The sequence below is a fragment of the Bombina bombina genome, chromosome 6 (assembly GCF_027579735.1).
Source record: "Bombina bombina isolate aBomBom1 chromosome 6, aBomBom1.pri, whole genome shotgun sequence".
NCBI lineage: Eukaryota > Metazoa > Chordata > Amphibia > Anura > Bombinatoridae > Bombina > Bombina bombina.
In genome coordinates, this window is record NC_069504.1 from 711,381,615 (window position 1) to 711,401,905 (window position 20,291).

Genomic DNA, 20,291 nt, shown 5'->3' on the forward strand with positions numbered 1-20,291 from the left:
AAACTTAGTTGAGATTTCTTCCTAGATTGGTGTCAGACTGCAATATCAGGATATTGTCACTCCGTTTTGTCCTAATCCTTCTCAGAAGGAATGTGTTGCATAACCTGAATGTTGTGCATGCTCTGAAGTTCTATCTGCAGGCGACTAGAGACTTTTGAAAATCTACTGCCCTTCTTATGTTCTCTGGTAAACGTAAGGACCAGATAGCTACTTCTACTTTTTCTTTTGGTGGAGAAGTGTTCTTCAGTTGGAATATGAGACAGCTGGTCAAGAGCCTCCTGAGAGAATTACAGCTCATTCCACTGGAGACTTCTCTCCTTCTTGGGACTTTAAAATGAGGCTTCTGTGGAACAGATCTACAGGGGACCACTTAGTCCTCGCTGCATACTTTTTCCAAGTCTAAAAATTTGATGTTTTTGCCTCAGCTGAGGCCTTCCATTCTGTGTCCTCTAGCTTGGGTATTGTTTCCCACTAGTAAATTAGAATGGATTTGTGGACTCTCCATGTCATTGGAAAGAAAGCAAAATTTATGCAATGGGTGAGTGTTTTGAATGTCTACCAAACTGGAATTTCCTTGCCTGTTTGCAACTTGTCAAACTGTAAAAGTTTATCACTCAATGTGCTTACAGACCTTTCAAATTTAGTGGTCATGTGTCAATCCAGCTGCTAGCTAATTGTCATAATGGCAAATCTCAAAGCATTAGTTCTATTTGGGGGATTCTGGCGTTTAGGAGACCATTATAACCTCTTCCCTATAAAAACGTGTAACACAACCGCTCATTCAAAAAAGGTGTTTTATAGAGGTATAACGGCCAAGTCATAGTCATGATCAACTGAGAGCAACTTATTCTCATTTGTCGTGTATTTGTTTACTTATACATCCATGTTCCTCTAGACATATTTATTTGTAGTTCTTTTTTGCTATATATATATATATATATATATATATATATATATATATATATATATATATATATATATATATATATATATATATATATATATATATATATATATATATATATATATATATATATATATATATATATATATATAAATGTAAATTTGAATGAATAACTGCCCGGTTTTTAAATATACTATTAAAAACAGGGGAACATTCATTAAAATGTACATTGAAGCTTTTTTTTTTTTTTTTTTTTTTTAAACCTTTTTCTTTAGGAAACCCAGACCGGCGATTTTCCGTACGCAGCTCCTTTGTACTTGGCATATCGATGATGAAACCGGCTTCCTCCAATCACTGCATGGCCTCACGAGCTGGACGCCTTAGGGTGCTTGCAACGATTGGAGGAAGCCGGATTTGGCATTGCAGCTGCGGGCAGAGGATCACCAGTCTGGTTTTCCTAAAGAAAATCGTAAGTATTTAAAAAAAAAAAAACGCTTCAATTTTAAATTTAATGAATAAGTGCCCGTTTTTTTAAAAAAAAAATTACCAAGGGCACTTATTCATTCAACATTTACATTAAAGTGACACTGAACCCAAATTTTTTCTTTTGTAATTCAGAAAGAGCATGCAATTTTAAGCAAATTTCTAATTTACTCCTATTAACAATTTTTCTTCGTTCTCTTGCTATCATTATTTGAAAAAGGCAAATAATGTTTTTTGTTTCATTACTCTGGACAGCACTTTTTTATTGGTGGATTAATTTATCCACCAATCCGCAAGGACAACCCAGGTTGTTCACCAAAAATGTGCCGACATCTAAACTTACATTCTTGCATTTCAAATAAAGATACCAAGAGAATGAAGAAAATTTGATAATAGGAGTAAATTAGAAAGTTTCATAAAATGTAATGCTCTATCTGAATCACGAAAGAAAAAATTTGGGTACAGTGTCCCTTTAACTTTAAATTACAACTGGGCCAAACTTTATACTGCAAAGCAGTTATACTGTGTATAGTTCCATTTTTGTTTTGTTTTTAATATTAGTCTCAGCGTTTCATGTCCTTTTAAATTCCTCATGAGATTTTCCCTACTTTGTCAACATACCCAGGGTTCATCTCTAGCCAGGTATCCAGCTGTCCGGCCTTTGGTGCTTCTGCTCCTGTCAGAATCTTTCCACTTTCCATGTGAATAACCTTGACTGGAAGGTCACTCATTTGGCTTGTTTCATCCAGAGGCTGTGAAACGAAACACACAACATTGGATAAACATCTATTCAGAAACATATTTAACACTCCGTATTTACCATGCTCCAATCAAAGGTTTAAAAAAACAAAACAAAAAACCTTTACCTCTCCATCTGGCCCAAGTGATGGCTGCTGCCCCTCTGTATTTTCCTGTACCTGGCGGCAAAACAGCACAGATTCAAGAAAGTTATTTAAATTAACAAACAAAATTGTAGTAGCAGACATTAAGTATAGTAAGCTAATTCATGTTTGAGATTTAAAATAAATGTAATCTTGCCACATTAGTCAAAAAAGGTAAAGAATGATCACATGGTGCATAACTTCACTCACCTTTTTCTTTTTCCTTCTCTTCTTATCTTTTAAGACCTGGGCTGCTTTATGCTGTCTCACCAGGTCTGTCAGGTTTGCTACATATTCGTCAGTCTGTTGCAGGAGGTAGGCTAGACGTTTGTCTTTCTTTTGATCGATCAGCTTTCTGTATCCTTCCTCATCTTCTGCCTGTAAATAGACATTAGCAAGAACTTAAACATCAAACAAAACTTGCACAAGCATTCCTCATATAGAGGAACAAAAGCATGTATATAGTGAGGAGTGTATATTGCTGTGACAGACAGGGAAACTCTGTAGCTCTTTCTAAATATAGATTATACTAGATATAGATCTCTCTCTCTTTCTATATCTCTCTATATCTATCTTTCTCAATAAAAAGGCAGTTTGCCATTAAATAGATCTATGGAGAGAAAAAAAAAAAAAACGTCATCTATGTATACAATAAAATTCCACTTCATTTTAAGCTATTCAGCTCTGTCAAAGCCTGGGGGGGGGAATATAAGCCCAAGTCAGTTCCATACCATGAGTCTGCGCATTCTCTCCTTCTCAATTCTCTCATTTTCCTTCTTTTGCTCCCGTTCAGTGTTGGCATGGTATGTTGCAACAGCCTTAGTCACCTTCTGTATCTTTCCGGTGACAGAACGGTGGAATTCCTTAAAGTCCTTGGCATGTTGGAGGATGCTGTTCAGGTATTCCTTTAAAAACATACACACAAAAAAAACGCATCACTGAGTGGGAAACAGATAAAGTAAGCAGAAAAGCAAGCAGGCACTACAAATGGGGTATGAAATAAAATCCTCAAGTTTATTGAAACATGTTTAAATTCAGCAGACATGCAGGATGACAGACAGGCAAACGTCTGATGCGTTTCGCACCCTTAGTGGCGCTTACCCAAACAGATAACGTAAAAACAACTGAATGCCACTGAAGTTAGAATATCTGATGTTAAAACTAAAAAGGACAAAGTTATGTTCATGCCTTTTCAGACTTAGAAAATTAAGAACATGCCATCCCTTTAGCTGTAGTATTTAACTGGCCTACCTGGTGTTTCTGCCGTCTTTTACGCTCCTGTTCAATCTTCTGCTGTTTCTCTAGTTTTTCAGTGATTCGTGCCTCGCGCAGAGATTGCCTCTTGCTGCGCTTGTAGGCCTTGGCATTTAGAGCAGTCTCTAGCGCTGTATCTCTTCTCATGCAGACCACCACCTCCTGTCGCAACTGCAAAAAAAGGTTGGGGAATATATGAGGTGCAGAATTAAGGTTTTGCTGGCAAATCTGGCTCCTGTTGTACCCCAAAGCAAACACTAAATTAGCACAGAAGCACATTTGTAGAGTATTAACTTTCTGGCTAAACATCTTTAAAACCAATTTTTTTTTTTTCTTTCATGATTCGGATGGAGCATGAAATTTTGGGTTTAGCAACTGGGTAGTGCTTGCTGTTTGGTGGATAAATATAGCCACCGATCAAGCAAGCGCTACCCAGGGTGCTGAACCAAAAATGGTCTGACTCCTAAACTTACACTCCTGCTTTTCCAAATAAAGATACCAAGAGAACAAAGAATTTTTTTTATAAATAGGAGTATATTAGAAAATATCTTAAAATTGCATGCTCTATCTAAATCAAATAAAAAACATTGCGTTTCATATCCCTTTAAATAGCTAAATTCAGTACTTGCCTGTCTCTGGAAGTTTAGAAGTCTTAGTGCTTTTAGTTCTATTGTAGCTTTGGTCCTCAGGTCACCAGCCAGAGACCCAGGGAGGTTCTCCAGCTCTTGTATCCTGTGTGCAATTCGTGCCTGGAGCCTTGAAGAGACAAAAGAAAGCTTTACTTATGGAAAATTGTTTAAAACCATCACACCCCATTGCATTCAATACATGAACTTAATTTAATGTTAACATACAGCAACCACAGGGGGTTTGCAAACATATACAATAATCCAAAGACCGTACAATCCTATAAACCAGGTCTTCCAAGCCATAAGATTTGTATAGCAACTTAATGCTACACATTTTTCTCCCCCAATGTTTGATGCACACATTATTACAGCCATGTCTGCTAAATAATGCAATTCAATTGCTCTTTGCAATATTATAGCATTTTCTTTTCATTATAAATGTTTATCAATGTACTACACTGCCACCACCTGGCTATCTCATAATGCTGCCAAAATGTTCTGTGGAGAACAAAGACATCTGACACTCACTTTTCAAAACTTAAATTGTTTAGTCCTACACCATCAGTCTTCTACAATTATTCATCTTTTAAAAAGGGCCTTCCCCCTTTTGACTCTATCCCTCAAACATAATCCACTTTGAAAATATATAAAAGAAGCCATTAACTTATATTCCAAAGCAAGCAACACTGCAAGAATAAATGATTATATTGATAAAGCATAGTCATCACCCCCCCCCAAAAAAAAGTTATCTGATCTCATACACATAAGAACCAGTGATAGGATGGGTGAAAGTTTTAAACCATGGCTCCAGCCACCCAGCATTCTAAACAGAACTACATAGCAACATGTACATCACGAATAACTGACAGTGACAAGAATCTCACCTGTATTCCCGTTCCTGCAGTACCTCCACGGGATCCAGGCCACGTGGTTTCTGGATGGGAGTTATTCTATTCGGCTTGGGATGGAACTGAACCATTGGAGGGGGCTGTGCAGGCTGACCTGGTGACTGCGTCTGAGGGGGCATGACTGGAGAAGCAGCAGGAGGTACAGCTGGAGGAGCTGGGGAAGGCCGGCCGGTGGGTTGTGGAGGAATAAGCTTCTGGGGAGCGGTGGCTGGAACTGCTGCATTGGCCATAGGACCTATTACAAAAGAATGACACTTTAAATTCGATCACTTCACCAAGAACATAACATTGTCTTACAAATAACTATATCAACTGTTTAAAACAATAAAAATGTATGTTTACCTGATAAATTCATTTCCACGAAAACATTCATAACCCTAAGGGAAATACTTCACTTGGCCAACAGGAGGAGGCAAAGACACCCCAAACAGAACATCGAAATATCCCTCTTACTTCCCCTACCCTCAGTAGTTCAAGCCGAGGATAAGGAAAAGTAGAGATAAGAGGGGTAGGTACAGAGGTGCCAAGACTGCCCTCCACTACAAAAAAAAAAAAAAAATAGGGTGGGTTTGTGGACCCTCACTGCCAAGAATTAAATAAATTTATCATGCAAGCATTAATTTCAATTTTACTTCTAATGGCAGTGAGGGTCCACAAAAACATTTATAACCTATGGGAAATCAATACCCAAGCTGAGGCGTACACGAATGTTAGGGAGGGAAAGTAGGGAAGGCAGTCCCAATAACTAGACAACACCTCTTTTAGAACCCTTCTCCCAAAAGATGCCTCCTTAGAGGCAAAAAAAATAAATTGAAAATATTTAAAACCCTGAGAGAAGAAAACAACGAAGACCAAATAAGCAGCCTTGTAAATCTGTGCAACTGAAGTGTCATTCTTGAAGGCCCAAGTAGTAAACCCTGCACGGAAAAGCATGCCGTAATTCAGGTTTAAGGCTACTGACCCAAATCTGTGAAAACTAGGGCTGGGCGATATACGGAAAAAAATTAAAATCGCAATTTTGGTCCTAGAATATCGTGATTGCGATTTTCTTATAAAATGACTAACACGTTAATTTTTCTATAAAATGTTTTATTTAACTTACAGAATCTTAAAGTACATGTTTCTTAATGTCTAATACACTATGGGAGCATACAACAATACAAAAGGCAAAATAATTATTTCAATTGCTTTAACTCAGATTCAACTACAGCTTTGCATAAATTTCTGGGATTGCAACTACTGAGAAGTAATTGTGAGATGGCAGTTGGTAACACTTGTAGAGTGTGTAGTGTGTATTATTGTTTTGAATCCTTTACTAAACGTGTATGCAGGTACAATGTCTTTGCATATATAAAATACGTAATAGCGTTGGTTATTTCTCTATGCCTTTTTGAGGTCTTCTCATATGGTGATGTGCTTGCAAATGCCTTTCTGATTGATAGTTGCTCAACTTGACCTTCAGAGCGTGTTTTTTCTCTGTCAGTTTTTTTTTTAGCCATACATTGTTCAACGATATCCTTATACCGGTGTTTAAAGGTGCTGGAACAGGTTTGTTGTGTCACACACACACACATTAAAGAACAAAAAAAAAAAAAAAAAAAAAAAAAAGAATCATTGTTGGACACGGATATCTCTTCAGAACTCATCTTGAATTTTATCTTCCGAACACACAAAACTGACTGGCATTGCAGTATCCAATCCACAATAAAAAAAAAAAAATTAAAAAAGCAACAAAAATATTTTATTTAGCAAATATTTGTTTGGGGGAACATATTCAGAATCAACAGATAAAGATTTTAAATGCAATGCAGATAAAAAAAATATTTGAGGTACACTACTGGACTAATGGACTGCTAACTGGGAAGGGTAATGGCAATTTCACACTTCATCACAGTAGAGGAAAAAATAAATACATATACTCAACTTAAAGAGACAGCCAACAGCAGAATTTTTGTTGTTTAAAAAGATAGATAATCGCTTTATTACCCACTAGTCATAAAGCCCGTTTACACGGGCCATTTTTTGCAGTACAGCAGTCCCACCCCTTGCTCTCCCCATCTCTCCTTTTGGTCTCTCTACCCCCCACTTGTCTCTAGCCCCCTCTCTGTTGCGCTCTCTCTACCCCCCATTTGTCTCTAGCCCCCTTTCTGTTGCGCTCTCTCTACCCCCCTCTCTCTTCCCTCTATTTGTCTCTAGCCCCCTCTCTACCCCCTCTCTGTTGCGCTCTCTCTCTACCCCCTCTCTCTGTTGCGCTCTCTCTACCCCCTCTCTCTGTTGCGCTCTCTCTACCCCCTCTCTCTTGCGCTCTCTCTACCCCCTCTCTCTTGCGCTCTCTCTCTACCCCCTCTCTCTGTTGCGCTCTCTCTACCCCCTCTCTCTGTTGCGCTCTCTCTCTACCCCCTCTCTGTTGCGCTCTCTCTCTACCCCCTCTCTCTGTTGCGCTCTCTCTCTACCCCCTCTCTCTGTTGCGCTCTCTCTCTACCCCCTCTCTCTGTTGCGCTCTCTCTCTACCCCCTCTCTCTGTTGCGCTCTCTCTCTACCCCCTCTCTCTGTTGCGCTCTCTCTACCCCCCTCTCTCTGTTGCGCTCTCTCTACCCCCCTCTCTCTACCCCCCTCTCTCTGTTGCGCTCTCTCTACCCCCTCCTCTCTCTGTTGCGCTCTCTCTACCCCCTCCTCTCTGTTGCGCTCTCTCTCTACCCCCCCTCTCTGTTGCGCTCTCTCTCTACCCCCCCTCTCTGTTGCGCTCTCTCTCTACCCCCCCTCTCTGTTGCGCTCTCTCTCTACCCCCCCTCTCTGTTGCGCTCTCTCTACCCCCCTCTCTGTTACGCGCTCTATCTACCCCTCCCTCTCTTTTGCACGCTCTCTCTACCCCTCCCTCTCTCTTGCACGCTCTCTCTACCCCCCTCTCTTTTGCGCTCTCTCTACCCCCCTCTCTTCCCACTATTTGGCTCTTTCCCCTCTTTTGTTCTTTCCCCTCTCTTTTGCTCTCCCCCCCCCTTTATTTTGCTCTTTCCCCTCTCTTTCTATCTCCCTCCCCTCTCTCTCACGCCCGGCCCCCGCCACACCTGGCGACGCCCACTTTTGCCGCACCCACAAATAGCAGATCAGGTAAGGCCAGGTGCGTTTGTCCTCGTGCCGTCTACTGCGCATGACAGCTTCGGACAAACACACTTGTCCTTTTATATTATAGGATTCCCCAGTTTTGCATAACCGACATGGTTATATTAATATACTTACCACCTCTGTGATTAACTTGTATCTACGCCTCTTCTGACAGCCCCCTGATCACATGACTTTATTTATTATCTATTGACTTGCATTTTAGCCAATTAGTGCTGCCACAAGCTAAGGGCATGATCACAATGTTATCTATACGGCTCACATGAACTAGCTCTTCCCTGTTGAGATAAGCAAATAAAAAAAAGCATGTAATAAGAGGCGGCCTTCAAGGGCTTAGAAATCATGAGTTTTCCTAGGTTTAGATTTTAACTAAGAATACCAAGAGAACAAAAGCAAAATTGGTGATAAAAGTGAATTGGAAAGTTTTATAAAATTACTTGCCCCATCATGAACTTTTTTTTGGACTTGACTGTCCCTTTAACACATAGTGCACTGCAAAACCATCTTTTCTAAATCTATATTATCAAATTACCAATACTCTATATTATCTATTTATATTACATTACATATTAATAAAATTGCTTTAAAAACTTGGCCCAGACAGGGAATGGATGTTATGCTTCACAACCTACAATCTGATATTCAATTTTTTAATACTAACTTTTTTGCTCCCAACTTTGAGCGCATGTCCCACCGCCACAGCACTTCCAAACTAAGGCCTGTTGTAGTTGCCGCTGCTCCGGTACTGCCGCCAGCCCACCACGCACACTCTGCAAAAATGGCAGTTTCGTGGACATTCTGAGGTCCGCCTTTCACTCTTCATCATGTAGTGAAAGCCTGGAGGACTCTGCCTCCGTTTTCTTAGAAACGCATATTAAAAAAAAAAAAAAAAAAAAAAAAAGAGCATACCCGCGCAGTTTCATGTTTAATCGATTTTAAATCGCGATTAATCATGCAGCCCTAGTGGAAACCATGAGAAACAGGCTTCATAGTCAGAAGGACTAAGTAACTGAGGCCTTCTGCCCCTTTTCCTTAACAGAAAACAAGGAAGATGACCGACAAGAATCCTTGGCAGTGAGAAGGTAGAACTGAAAACGCACTGATCACATCCAAATACGCAAAAACCTCTTTGAGGGGGAAAACTGAGTGGAACAAAGATGGAACCACAATGTCCTGGTTGATGTTGTAGGCAGTTAATACCCTTAGGTAAAAATCCCATATAGTCCTCAGAACTGCCGTATCTGAATGGCACACCCAGTATGACAGGTCACATTGGAGACCAGATAGCCAATTCCTCTGTTCAATCACGCTCCAAGACAGCAACATAATATCAAAATAATGAAAAGTCCCCAAAATAGAGAACTATTAGTATTAAATCATTTTTCACAATTTACTCACTATCGTAGAAGATAATTATTTGTGAGAATTCAATAGACAGCTCTCCCCCATAGGGCGCTTTTCCCTTTAACCTCCTCTTAAAAGGTACATGAAACCCAAAAATTCTCTTTCATGATTCAGATAGAGAATATAATTTTTAACAACTTTCCAATTTACTTCTATTATTTAGGTTACTTCCTTCTCTTGTTATTCTTTGCTGAAAGGTTTATCTAGGCAAGCTCATGGGCAGCAGAGAACCTAGGTTCTAGCTGTTGATTGGTGGCTGCATATATATATTGATTGTGACTGGCTCACCCATGTGATCAGTTAGAAATCATTAGTGCATTGCTGCTCCTTCAACAAATGATACCAAGAGAATGAAACAGATTAGATAATAGAAGTAAATTAAAAAGTTGTTTAAAATTGTATTCTCTATCTGAATCATGAAAGAAAAATATGTTTCAAGCCCCTTGAAGGCTAATGAGGGCACCATACACTTTTTTAATCCTCTTTAGTAGAGATGTTTATTTGTGCTTAAAGGGACAGTCTGCTCAAGAATTGGTTTTAAAAAAAAAAGATAAATAATCCCTTTTAGCTTTATTACACATTCTCCAGTTTTGCATAAACTTATATTAAAGGGACAGTGTACGCCAGAATTTTTGTTTTAAAATACAGATAATGCCTTTATTATCCATTCCCCAGTTTTGCATAACCAACACTGTTACATTAATATACTTTTTACCTCTGATTACCTTGTATTTAAGCATATTCTGACAGTCCCCTGATCGCATGACTTTATTAGCCATAGACTTGCATTTTAGCCACTTAGTGCTGTGTTGTGCCGATTCTTAAATAATTAAAAAGGAGCGTGACCAGGTTATCTATATGGCCCACATGAACTAGCCGTCTCCTGTTGTAAAAACAAATAAAAAAGCATGTGATAGGAGGCTGTCTGTTGTGGCTAAAGAAACAGTAAATCTTTTAATATATATTCTATTTATTTTTAAATATTTTATTTAAAAAAAAAAAAAAAAAAGTGAACATTCTAAAACTTATCCAAAATAACCGTTGATAAAGTCTTCGCTTGTTGCCCAGCAAGCTGCTCCTGCTCTGGAAGCGTTTACTTTAATAACAGTTCATCATATGCAAAGGTCTATAAAACGCCCCCTTTCCTCCCATTACTGCTCTTTCCCAAACTTCCGTTTGCGCATGCGTAATAGAAAAAGTTGAGCGCTTTGCTAAAGAATAGATCGCGATTCAGAGTTTCAGTAGTATTGTATGAGACGGGCAGCAAAGGAATAACAGTTTATTTTCCAAACTTCTAATAAAAAGAAAAATATTTTATTTAACTAAAGTAAATAGGTTTTATAAATACATTCATTTAATGTCAGTTTGTTTTATTATGTACTGAAGTTCATTGCCCATAGTATTTATAAAGGGATAGAATGTATTTTATATTGCCAATAAATTTAACTTCTATAATAGAATATATAAAATTCGAATAACAAATATTGTAGATTAATTATTCTGCAGCCTTGAAAAGTACAATGTTATTCAGTGTTATGAACAGTGAATTCTGCTGCGCTGAAACGATACAGTTCCTGTGTAGCGTGATAATGCGCATGCTCAGGACGTCTACTGCAATCCCTGTCAAAGAAAGCGCACCCCTGACCCTCAAGGAGCTGTGCAATCTATATACAGGGGATTGGAAAGAATTAAAGTGAATGTAAATTTTGATGCTAAAGTGCCCGTTTTTTAAAAACTCGATTAAAAACAGGGGCACTAATTCATCAAAATTTACATTTCACTCGTGTTGTGATAAAATACTTACCTTTTAAACTTGACAGCAGCTCCAGCTTCCTCCGGTCGTCGCAAGCCATTTCTGATGTCAGAAATTATGGATAGGTCATCCTCCAATCACGGCTTCCCCCCGGGGGAAATCAGTGTCTGATTCAACGCCGTGATTGAAGGAAGCTTGATTCCTCATTTTAGACCCAGGAAGATTCTTTGCAACGGATGGAGGTTGCTGGAACTGCATTAAAAGGTAAGTATTTTATCACAACACAAGTGAAATGTATATTTTGATGAATTAAAGTGCCCGTTTTTAATCAAATTTTTAAAAACCGGGCACTTTAGCATCAAAATTTACATTCATTTTAAAAAAAAAATAATTATCTAGCCATAGTATTGGTCAGCCGGCGTTACCTCCCTGCATGTATGATAAGCAGTTTTGTTTTATTTACGTTTTAAATTGTATTTTGAAATGAAATAATGCTAAACTGTCAGTTACATTTAGGCATTTACTAAAATGATATAAAAAAAATCCTATGTTTACTGTCCCTTTAAATATAAGTATAACAATATAACAATGTTGGTTGTGCAAAGCTTGGGAATGGGTAGTAAAGGCGTTGTCTCTTTTTAAAAAACAATTTTAATGTGATTGTCCCTTTAAAGGAAAAAAAAAAAATATGTTCAGACCTTGGTCCCCCATACATGTTTATATTTGAAATTTAAACTAAAAATGTTGGATATAGACAAAGCTGGTAAGAATGAGTGAGCATTGGTTGTCTGACCTGGCAACACAAAGGAAGAAAGGCTTTATTGCTTTTTATATCAAACACACAATAAGCACAAGGTGTCATATGTATAACAGCCACTAGATGATATCAAGATACTCCTAATGAACAGGGTAAAAGCTTGAAATCTGTGCAACGTACTAAACATTACTTCAATGTAATACAATAAGGAATAGCTCTGACTGCAAGCCCTGAAAGATCTACAATACAAGAAACCAGCGAAACTCTGATTCAAGCAGAATTTAATCACAAGTAAAATCGCTTCAACACACAAAACAAAAAAGAATTACACCCACATGTGTTAGAGTAAAAAGAGCATAAAAACACCACAACCTCTTTATCGGTACCGTAATTAAACCTGGAAGCTGATCCGTACGACAACCCGTTTAGGGTTTCAGTGTCTAGGGTAATAACGCTCAGAATATTCAATTCAAAATTCCCGGTCTTCAGTTTAGGTTCCACCTATGAAGTCAGACGTTAATTAAAGGGACACTCAACCCAAATTTTCTTTTTTATGACACGATTAGTCCACGGATCATCTTAATTACTAATGGTATATTCACTTCCTGATCAGCAGGAGGCGGCAAAGAGCACCACAGCATAGCTGTTAAATAGCTCCTCCCTTCCTTCCCACCCCAGTCATTCTCTTTGCCTACGTTAGTGCTAGGAAGAGGTAAAGCTAGGTGTTAGAAAAGATTCTTCAATCAAGAGTTTATTATTTTTAAAGTAGTGCAAGATTGTGCTGCTTTGTTCTGGGGTGTAGCCGTAGTCCATATCAGTCTCTTAAGTAGGGCTTTGCTGGCTTTAGAGCAATGGGAACTTGTGGGACATAATTCTCACTGCGCCTCCCATGTATTTCGCTGGCCTGTATGCCTTTAGTCTGAGGAAAAGGAGTACTCAGCATGCCTTTTTCCCCATAGGTCAATGGGAGGGAGAGGACCTCTTAAACCTGGGATCTGCCTTGCTGTCAGGTAGAAGATGAGGTAAGTGCTAACTTTTTGTCTAGGGATAGAAGGGAAATCTCAAAAAAGTTTGGGCACTGTATTATTTTATTCAAAGCCTCATTACCAATAAGGAATAGATTCTCCTATTATGTTAGGAGACACTATGACAGTTTGGGTTTTATTATTCTATCAAGCCTCATTAAAGTTGATAGATTCTCCTACTGTGTTAGGAGATACTAGGAAAACTTAGACGCAGGCACTGGGGCTGAATGTGACATGACCCTCATCTCCCGGCGGTTTCATAACATAATTTTAACCGACCGGGAGATTACATGTTGACTATTACGGGTTTGGGCGCTGCTACATGAACATTAGAGCAGGCTCAGTGCATAGGGTTTGTGTGTGTTAAAACAGACTACTCAATTATTTATAAAGCTGGTAATGGCGGCAGAGTTATGGATACGCCCACGATGGGCGGTACTTATGTGACGCCATTTTAGTTGCGCAGCTGTTCCTCTTTTTCCGGTTTTCGGAAAGGCTGTTTAGTTTAAGGTTTTGGAGCTTAGAGCAGCGCTTCTGTTGCAGCAGAATATTGTGCAGATGGGCTGACAGGCATCTCAGCTGCGTTAAGCTGAGGTGTAGAGGACGTTTGGGTGAGGCAACAATCTTTACAATGAACTTCCTTATGTACCAATCCACCCCTTTTTCTGCTTACCTTAGAATAAAGTTATTCTCTTAACTAAACTTAAAGAGACAGAGTCTGTTATGTGACCTATTAAGTCATCTCTGCCCACCCAGATCCTCGATTACTACTGGAGCAGGAGACAAGAGATTCTCTACAATGGTGGTTGTCTCTGGATCATCTCTCCCAGGGAACCTGCTTTCGCAGACCATCTTGGGTGATTGTGACAACATATGTCAGCCTTCTAGGGTGGGGAGCAATCTGGGGCTCTCTAAAGGCTCAGGGAACATTGACTCGGTCAGAGTCTGTTCTACCCATAAACATTCTGGAACTGAGAGTGATCTACAATGCTCTTCTGGCCTGGCCCCAGTTAGCCTCGGTACAGTTTATCAGGTTCCAGTCGGACAACAACGTCAGTGGCTTACATCAATCATCAGGGAGGAACGAGGAGTTCCTTAGCGATGACAGAGGTATCCAAAATAATTCAGTGGGCAGAGGGCAATTCTTGATGCCTGTCGGCGATCCACATCCCAGGGGTGGACAACTGGGAGGTGGATTTCCTGAGCAGGCAGACCTTTCATCCGGGGGGGAGTGGGAACTTCATCCGGAAGTGTTCTCCAGCCTGATTCTCAAGTGGGGTCAGCCGGAATTAGATCTCATGGCATCGCAACAGAATTACAAGCTCCCGAGATACGGGTCGAGGTCCAGGGACCTCCAGGCAGAACTGATAGATCCTCTGGCAGCCCCTTGGACCTTCAATCTAGCATACCCGTTTCCTCCATTTGCTCTTCTTCCTCGAGTAATTGCTAGAATCAAACAGGAAAGGGCCTCAGTGATCCTCATAGCACCGGCCTGGCCTCGCAGGATTTGGTATGCAGATCTGGTGGAGATGACATCACTACCACCTTGGAGACTTCCACTGAGGAAAGACCTTCTGATTAAGGGGCCCTTCCTTCACCCAAATCTAGTTTCTCTGAAGCTGACTGCTTGGAGATTGAACGCTTAATTTTATCCAAGCAGGGATTTTCTGACTGTCAGAGACCATGATTCAGGATCGTAAGCCTGTAACTAGAAGGATTTACCATAAGATATGGCGTAAATATCTTTCTATTGGTATGAATCCAAGGGCTACTCATGCAGTATAGTTAGGATTCCTAGAATTTTGTCCTTTCTCCAAGAGGGTTTGGATAAAGGTTTATCGACGAGTTCCCTAAAGGGGCATATCTCGGCCTCATCTATTTTGTTACACAAACGTCTGGCGGATGTTCCATATGTACAATCATTCTGTCAGGCCTTGGTCAGGATCAGTCCTGTGTTCAAACCAGTTACTCCTCCATGGAGTCTTAATTTAGTTCTCAAAGTTCTTCAAGGGGCTCCGTTTGAGCCTATGCATTCCTTAGATATTAAAGGGACAGTCTACACCAGAATTTTTATTGTTTTAAAAGATAGCTAATCCCTTTATTAACCATTTCCCAGTTTTGCATAACCAACAGTTATAATAATATACTTTTAACCTTTGTGATTATCTTGTATCTAAGCCTCTGCAAAATGCCCCTTTTTTCAGTTCTTTTGATAGACTTGCAGTCTAGCCCAGTGCTTGACAAATGTGTTTAAAAATTAGGAGCCAGTAAGAAAATTTAGGAGCCAAACCGTTGGATTTGTATATAGATATATGGAGAATAACCCAAAAAGTTAGGAGCCAGGGGTAAGATTCTAGGAGCCAGTGGCTACCAGGCTCCTGGGTTTGTCGAGCCCTGGTCTAGCCAATCAGTGCCTGCTCCCAGATAACACTGTGCTTGTGCACGTGAAGTTATCTATATGAAATATGTGAACTAACACCCTCTAGGGGTGAAAAACTTAAAATGCAATCTGAAAGGAGGTGGCCTTCAAGGTTTAAGAAATTCGCATATGAACTTCCTAGGTTAAGCTTTCAACTAAGAATACCAAGAGAACAAAGCAAAATTGGTGATAAAAGTAAACTGGAAAATGTTTTAAAATTACATGCTCTATCTGAATCATGAAAGTTTATTTTGGCCTAGACTGTCCCTTTAAGTTATCTTGGAAAGTTTTATTTCTTGTTGCCATTTATTTTGCTCGGAGAGTGTCAGAGCTCTCAGCATTACAGTATGAGTCACCTTACCTTATTTTTTATTCAGATAAGGTAGTTTTACGTACTAAATTAGGATTTCTTCCTAAGGTTGTTTCTGATCGGAACATTAATCAGGAGATTGTTTCTTCCTTGTGTCCTAATCCTTCTCAGAAGACTTCTGCACAATTTGGACGTGGTGCGTGCTTTAAAGTTTTACCTGCAGGCGTCTAAGGACTTTCGTCAGTCGTCTTCTTTGTTTGTGGTTTTCTCAGGAAAACGTAAGGGACAGAAATCTACGGCTACTTTCTTTTTGGCTGAAGAGTATCATATGTTTTTCATATGAGACTGCTGGACAGCAGCCTTCCGAGAGAGTTACGGCTCATTCCACAAGGGCTGTTGCTTCCTCATGGGCATTCAAAAATGAAGCTTCTGTAGAACACATTTGCAAGGCTGCAACTTGGTCCTCTCCACACTTTGTCAAAGTTCTAAAAATTTGACACTTTTGCCTCGGCTGAGGCCGTTTTTGGGAGAAAGGTTGTTCAAGCAGTGGCGCCTTCCGTTTGGGTTCCCTGTCCCTCCCGTATCATCTGTATACTCTAACTTGGGTATTTAATACCATTAGTAATTAAGATGATCCGTGTACTCATCGTGTCATAAAAAAGAAAATGTATGCTTACCTGATAAATTTATTTTTTGACATGATGAGTCCACGGCCCCTGTTTTTTTTTAGACAGGTTGTGGGTTATTGTAAACTTCAGACAAATCTGCACCTTGGTTTTTCCTTTCTTTTTCTAACTTCGGTTGAATGACTGGAGTGGGAGGAGCTATTTAACAGCTCTTCTGTGGTGCTCTTTGCCTCCTGCTGACCAGGAGGTGAATATCCCATTAGTAATTAAGATGATCTGTGGACTCATGTCAAAAAAGAAATACATTTATCAGGTAAGCATAAATTTTCTTTTTTCGTTCAAGATTCAGATAGATACAGCAGTGAGGGGTAACCCAATCTCGTTAGTATTATATGATTGGCCGTATGGTCTCTGTATAATCAGGTACACACTACTATAACAAAGTGTACTATCGGCCACTATGTGCAATTGTAAAAATAGTAGATTGGGCAATCCAATTAGAATTAGCCACCAAACCGCCTACCATATGTGCATGCATTAATTATTATCGGGCTATGTATATACGGACTCCAAGATATTATAGACACCAATGCATTCAAGATAAATATAGAGCTATAGAGAGAAAAAAAAAATATATAAAAATATGTCATTTAAACACATATCAGGTTATGTTTATACACACCTTGGGAATTTCACGCAAATACAGACTGTTATTTCATCAATGGACCATGCGAACCCATATAAACAGTATCCACTCATTCATGTTGTCATGACTTAAAACCTCATATGTAATACATATCACATTATGCCATAGCAGGGTATATACACAAGATTAAGTACCTTGTGTCTAGCTCCCTTAGGAACCATGTCAATGACCTCATAGCAATAAATCATTGGTCAAGGAGCTAACAAGTGGCAATCAAGGTGCAATAGTCGGTAATCAGTTAGTATGACATAATAGGATAAAGGTGGGCAAACAAAACATCTACATAATCCATACCATATTAAACCATAACAGGGTACATACAATATTACGTACTTTATGTCTAGCACCCTTAGGAACCATGCCACTGACCTGATAATAACTCATTGGTCAATGAGCCAACAATGGGCAATCAAGGGTCATCAGTGAGTAAGCAATTGGTGTGACATATTAATAGAAAAAAGTCAAGCAAACACAATGGGCGCTCCTAGAGTCAGGTCCAACATGTTTAGTTATATATAGCTACTGTGTCACCCTCTAAATCTGATCCATCCCATGTCTGCCCCACTATTGCATGGAGCATACAATAAGATGGTTCCCCAAGTTGAGGTTTCACATAATCAATAGTACTCACCAAGATCTGAGGAGTATCATTAGGGTATTACAGGAAACAGTGCCAATCATTGGACATGTTGAGACCATGGGGATGGAGGGTAACCAGTTTATGTATCCAGCGGGCCTCAAGTTTCAAAAAGGGCATTGTCCCTATTTCCCCCCCTCCTGAGAGGAATGTGATCAATCAGAATGAACCTCATATGGGACACTGTCTTGCTGTTAAAAAGTGCCTTGCTACTGGTTGGTCTGTTTTTTTCAAAATTCAGCGAGTGCAGTCGCTCATTTGAACTTATAAAGATTATTCTGATTTAGCATCCTGGTTGTCGACTGCTATGAAGAGGGAGTGCAGGTACAGGACATATATAAAATGAGAGCTTGAAATGTATGTATGTATGTATGTATGTATGTATGTATGTATGTATGTATGTATGTATGTATGTATGTATGTATGTATGTAATCTGCAGACCCTGCAGCCATAACAATATAGCTCCCTTACAGTCCTGTGGTAATGAGAACCGCAAATAAAACTTATGAAAATCCTTTGCCCAATCCTTCCTCTGACAGGGACCTGTGACAAAGGAAAGCAGTGCAACACACACACCGGTTGCATACATGGGAGGATAGCATGAATTAATGGAATAAGGCTTGGGAACCTCCCTGCAACATTCAGTAGCTACACTTCACTACAACAATCCATTGAGGACACTAACCCCAAATGTTTTTCTTTCGTGATTCAGATAGAGCATGCAATTTTAAGCAACTTTCTAATTTACTCCTATTATCAATTTCATTGTTCTCTTGCTATCTTTATTTGAAAAAGAAGGCATCTAAGCTAATGAGCCAGCCAATTTTTGGTTCAGCACCGTGGACAGCACCGTTCATCCACCAATCAGCAAGAACAACCCAGTTTGTTCACCAAAAACGGGCCGGCATCTAAACTTACATTCTTGCTTTTAAAATAAAGATACCCAAAGAATGAAGAAGAAATAGGAGTAACTTAGAAAGTTGCTTAAAATTGCATGCTCTGAATCACGAAAGAAAAAAAAAGAAAAAATGTTCAGTGTCCCTTTAAGCCTTCAGAAGAGCACCTGCCAACCTCCATGATGCGAGGTAAAATTACTGGGAGGGTAGGGGAAGTGGGAGGGATATTTCAATGTTCTGTTTGGGGTGGGTCTGCCTCCTACAACTGGCAAGGTGAAGTATTTCCCATAGGTTATGAATGTTTTCATGGACCCTCATTGCCATTAGAAGGAAATAGTGGACATCTATTAATAAAGCTATAGATTGTAAAATAAATATAAGATGAAAAATGTTTTCTTATGAAGTCCCATGACCACAAACTGAAGGTAAAAAAACAAAACACTTCATTAAAAAAAAAAAAAAAAAAAAAAAAAAAAAAAACCACGACCTATTGAACGAAGGATAGAAGCTTAGTCCATACACACTTTGGCACTTAAGCATGTACCCAAGTAACAGGCATTATCACTGGATTCACAGTGATCACAGTTCTCCATGCCACATTGACCCAAATACTACAAACCCTTTCTGTACTAGGTTCTTACCTTCAGGCCAGGGTTTAGAGGGAGCACCAGGGGGATGACCTGGCATTCCAGGGGGAACTCCTGAGGGTCCTGGAGGGGGCATGGAGGCCCCAGCCATTCCTATATTAATAAGGCCAAATAAGAGATTATATACATTATAAATATATATATATATATATATATATATATATATATATATATATATTTCTCTTTTAAAACCGTAAAATTACAAAATATATAAGTATTTATAGCCAACTAAAAAAATAGGTTTATTTTAATTATAATCCTATGCCTTTTCAGTAAAGTTATCTTGGCAGCCATTCCCAGATGCTTTCATATCAGCTCTAACATAATTGAACTTAAGCAAAATCCACTATTTATTTAAAATACTAAAAAAAAAAAAAAAAAAAAAAAAAAAAGCACACGAACTATGAACCACGACTGGATACTCCAACATTTTACAATTCACAAAAGGATCTAAGAACCACGAGACAAATATCCCGGTGACAAATATTTTAATGAAGTCTGGAGTAACAAAAAGGTCCTGAAAGAATCTCTTGATAGACACTAAATACACACTTAATAACATAACCTGCCCTTGGCCTTATAAATTCTATACAGATTTATTTACAATTAAAAAAAAAACAAAAAAACAAAAAACAAACAAATTTGTAAACTGGGATATTGCTGCAAGCCACAATATTAGAACCATAAGCTAATAGTATCCGAACAGATGAGAAAGGGGAGTAAAAAGTAAAGGATCTGGTAAAGAACAAATTCTGGAATACACAACACATGCCATTCCGGCTCCCAAAAACCCCCCAATGCATTACCATATTCTAAATGACAAAATCAGGGATGTGCTGGTATGTAGAAGGAACTACACAGCTATAGGAAGTCAGATTTCAGGAGACTGACTCACTTGCAGCAATAGTAAACTCCATTAAAGAGGGTAATC

At 39.2% G+C, this 20,291-nt stretch overlaps 1 protein-coding gene across 1 annotated transcript in view; it reads right to left on the reverse strand.

Annotated features, from left to right (window-relative positions):
- Positions 1 to 20,291, reverse strand: part of SMARCA4 (SWI/SNF related, matrix associated, actin dependent regulator of chromatin, subfamily a, member 4) — a 293,213-nt gene that overhangs the window by 252,332 nt on the left and 20,590 nt on the right. Inside the window, 8 exon segments of the mRNA XM_053719399.1 lie at positions 2,009 to 2,139; positions 2,254 to 2,304; positions 2,479 to 2,646; positions 3,000 to 3,173; positions 3,520 to 3,693; positions 4,152 to 4,278; positions 5,036 to 5,294; positions 19,355 to 19,453. Of these exon segments, the coding sequence (XP_053575374.1) occupies positions 2,009 to 2,139; positions 2,254 to 2,304; positions 2,479 to 2,646; positions 3,000 to 3,173; positions 3,520 to 3,693; positions 4,152 to 4,278; positions 5,036 to 5,294; positions 19,355 to 19,453 (1,183 nt within the window).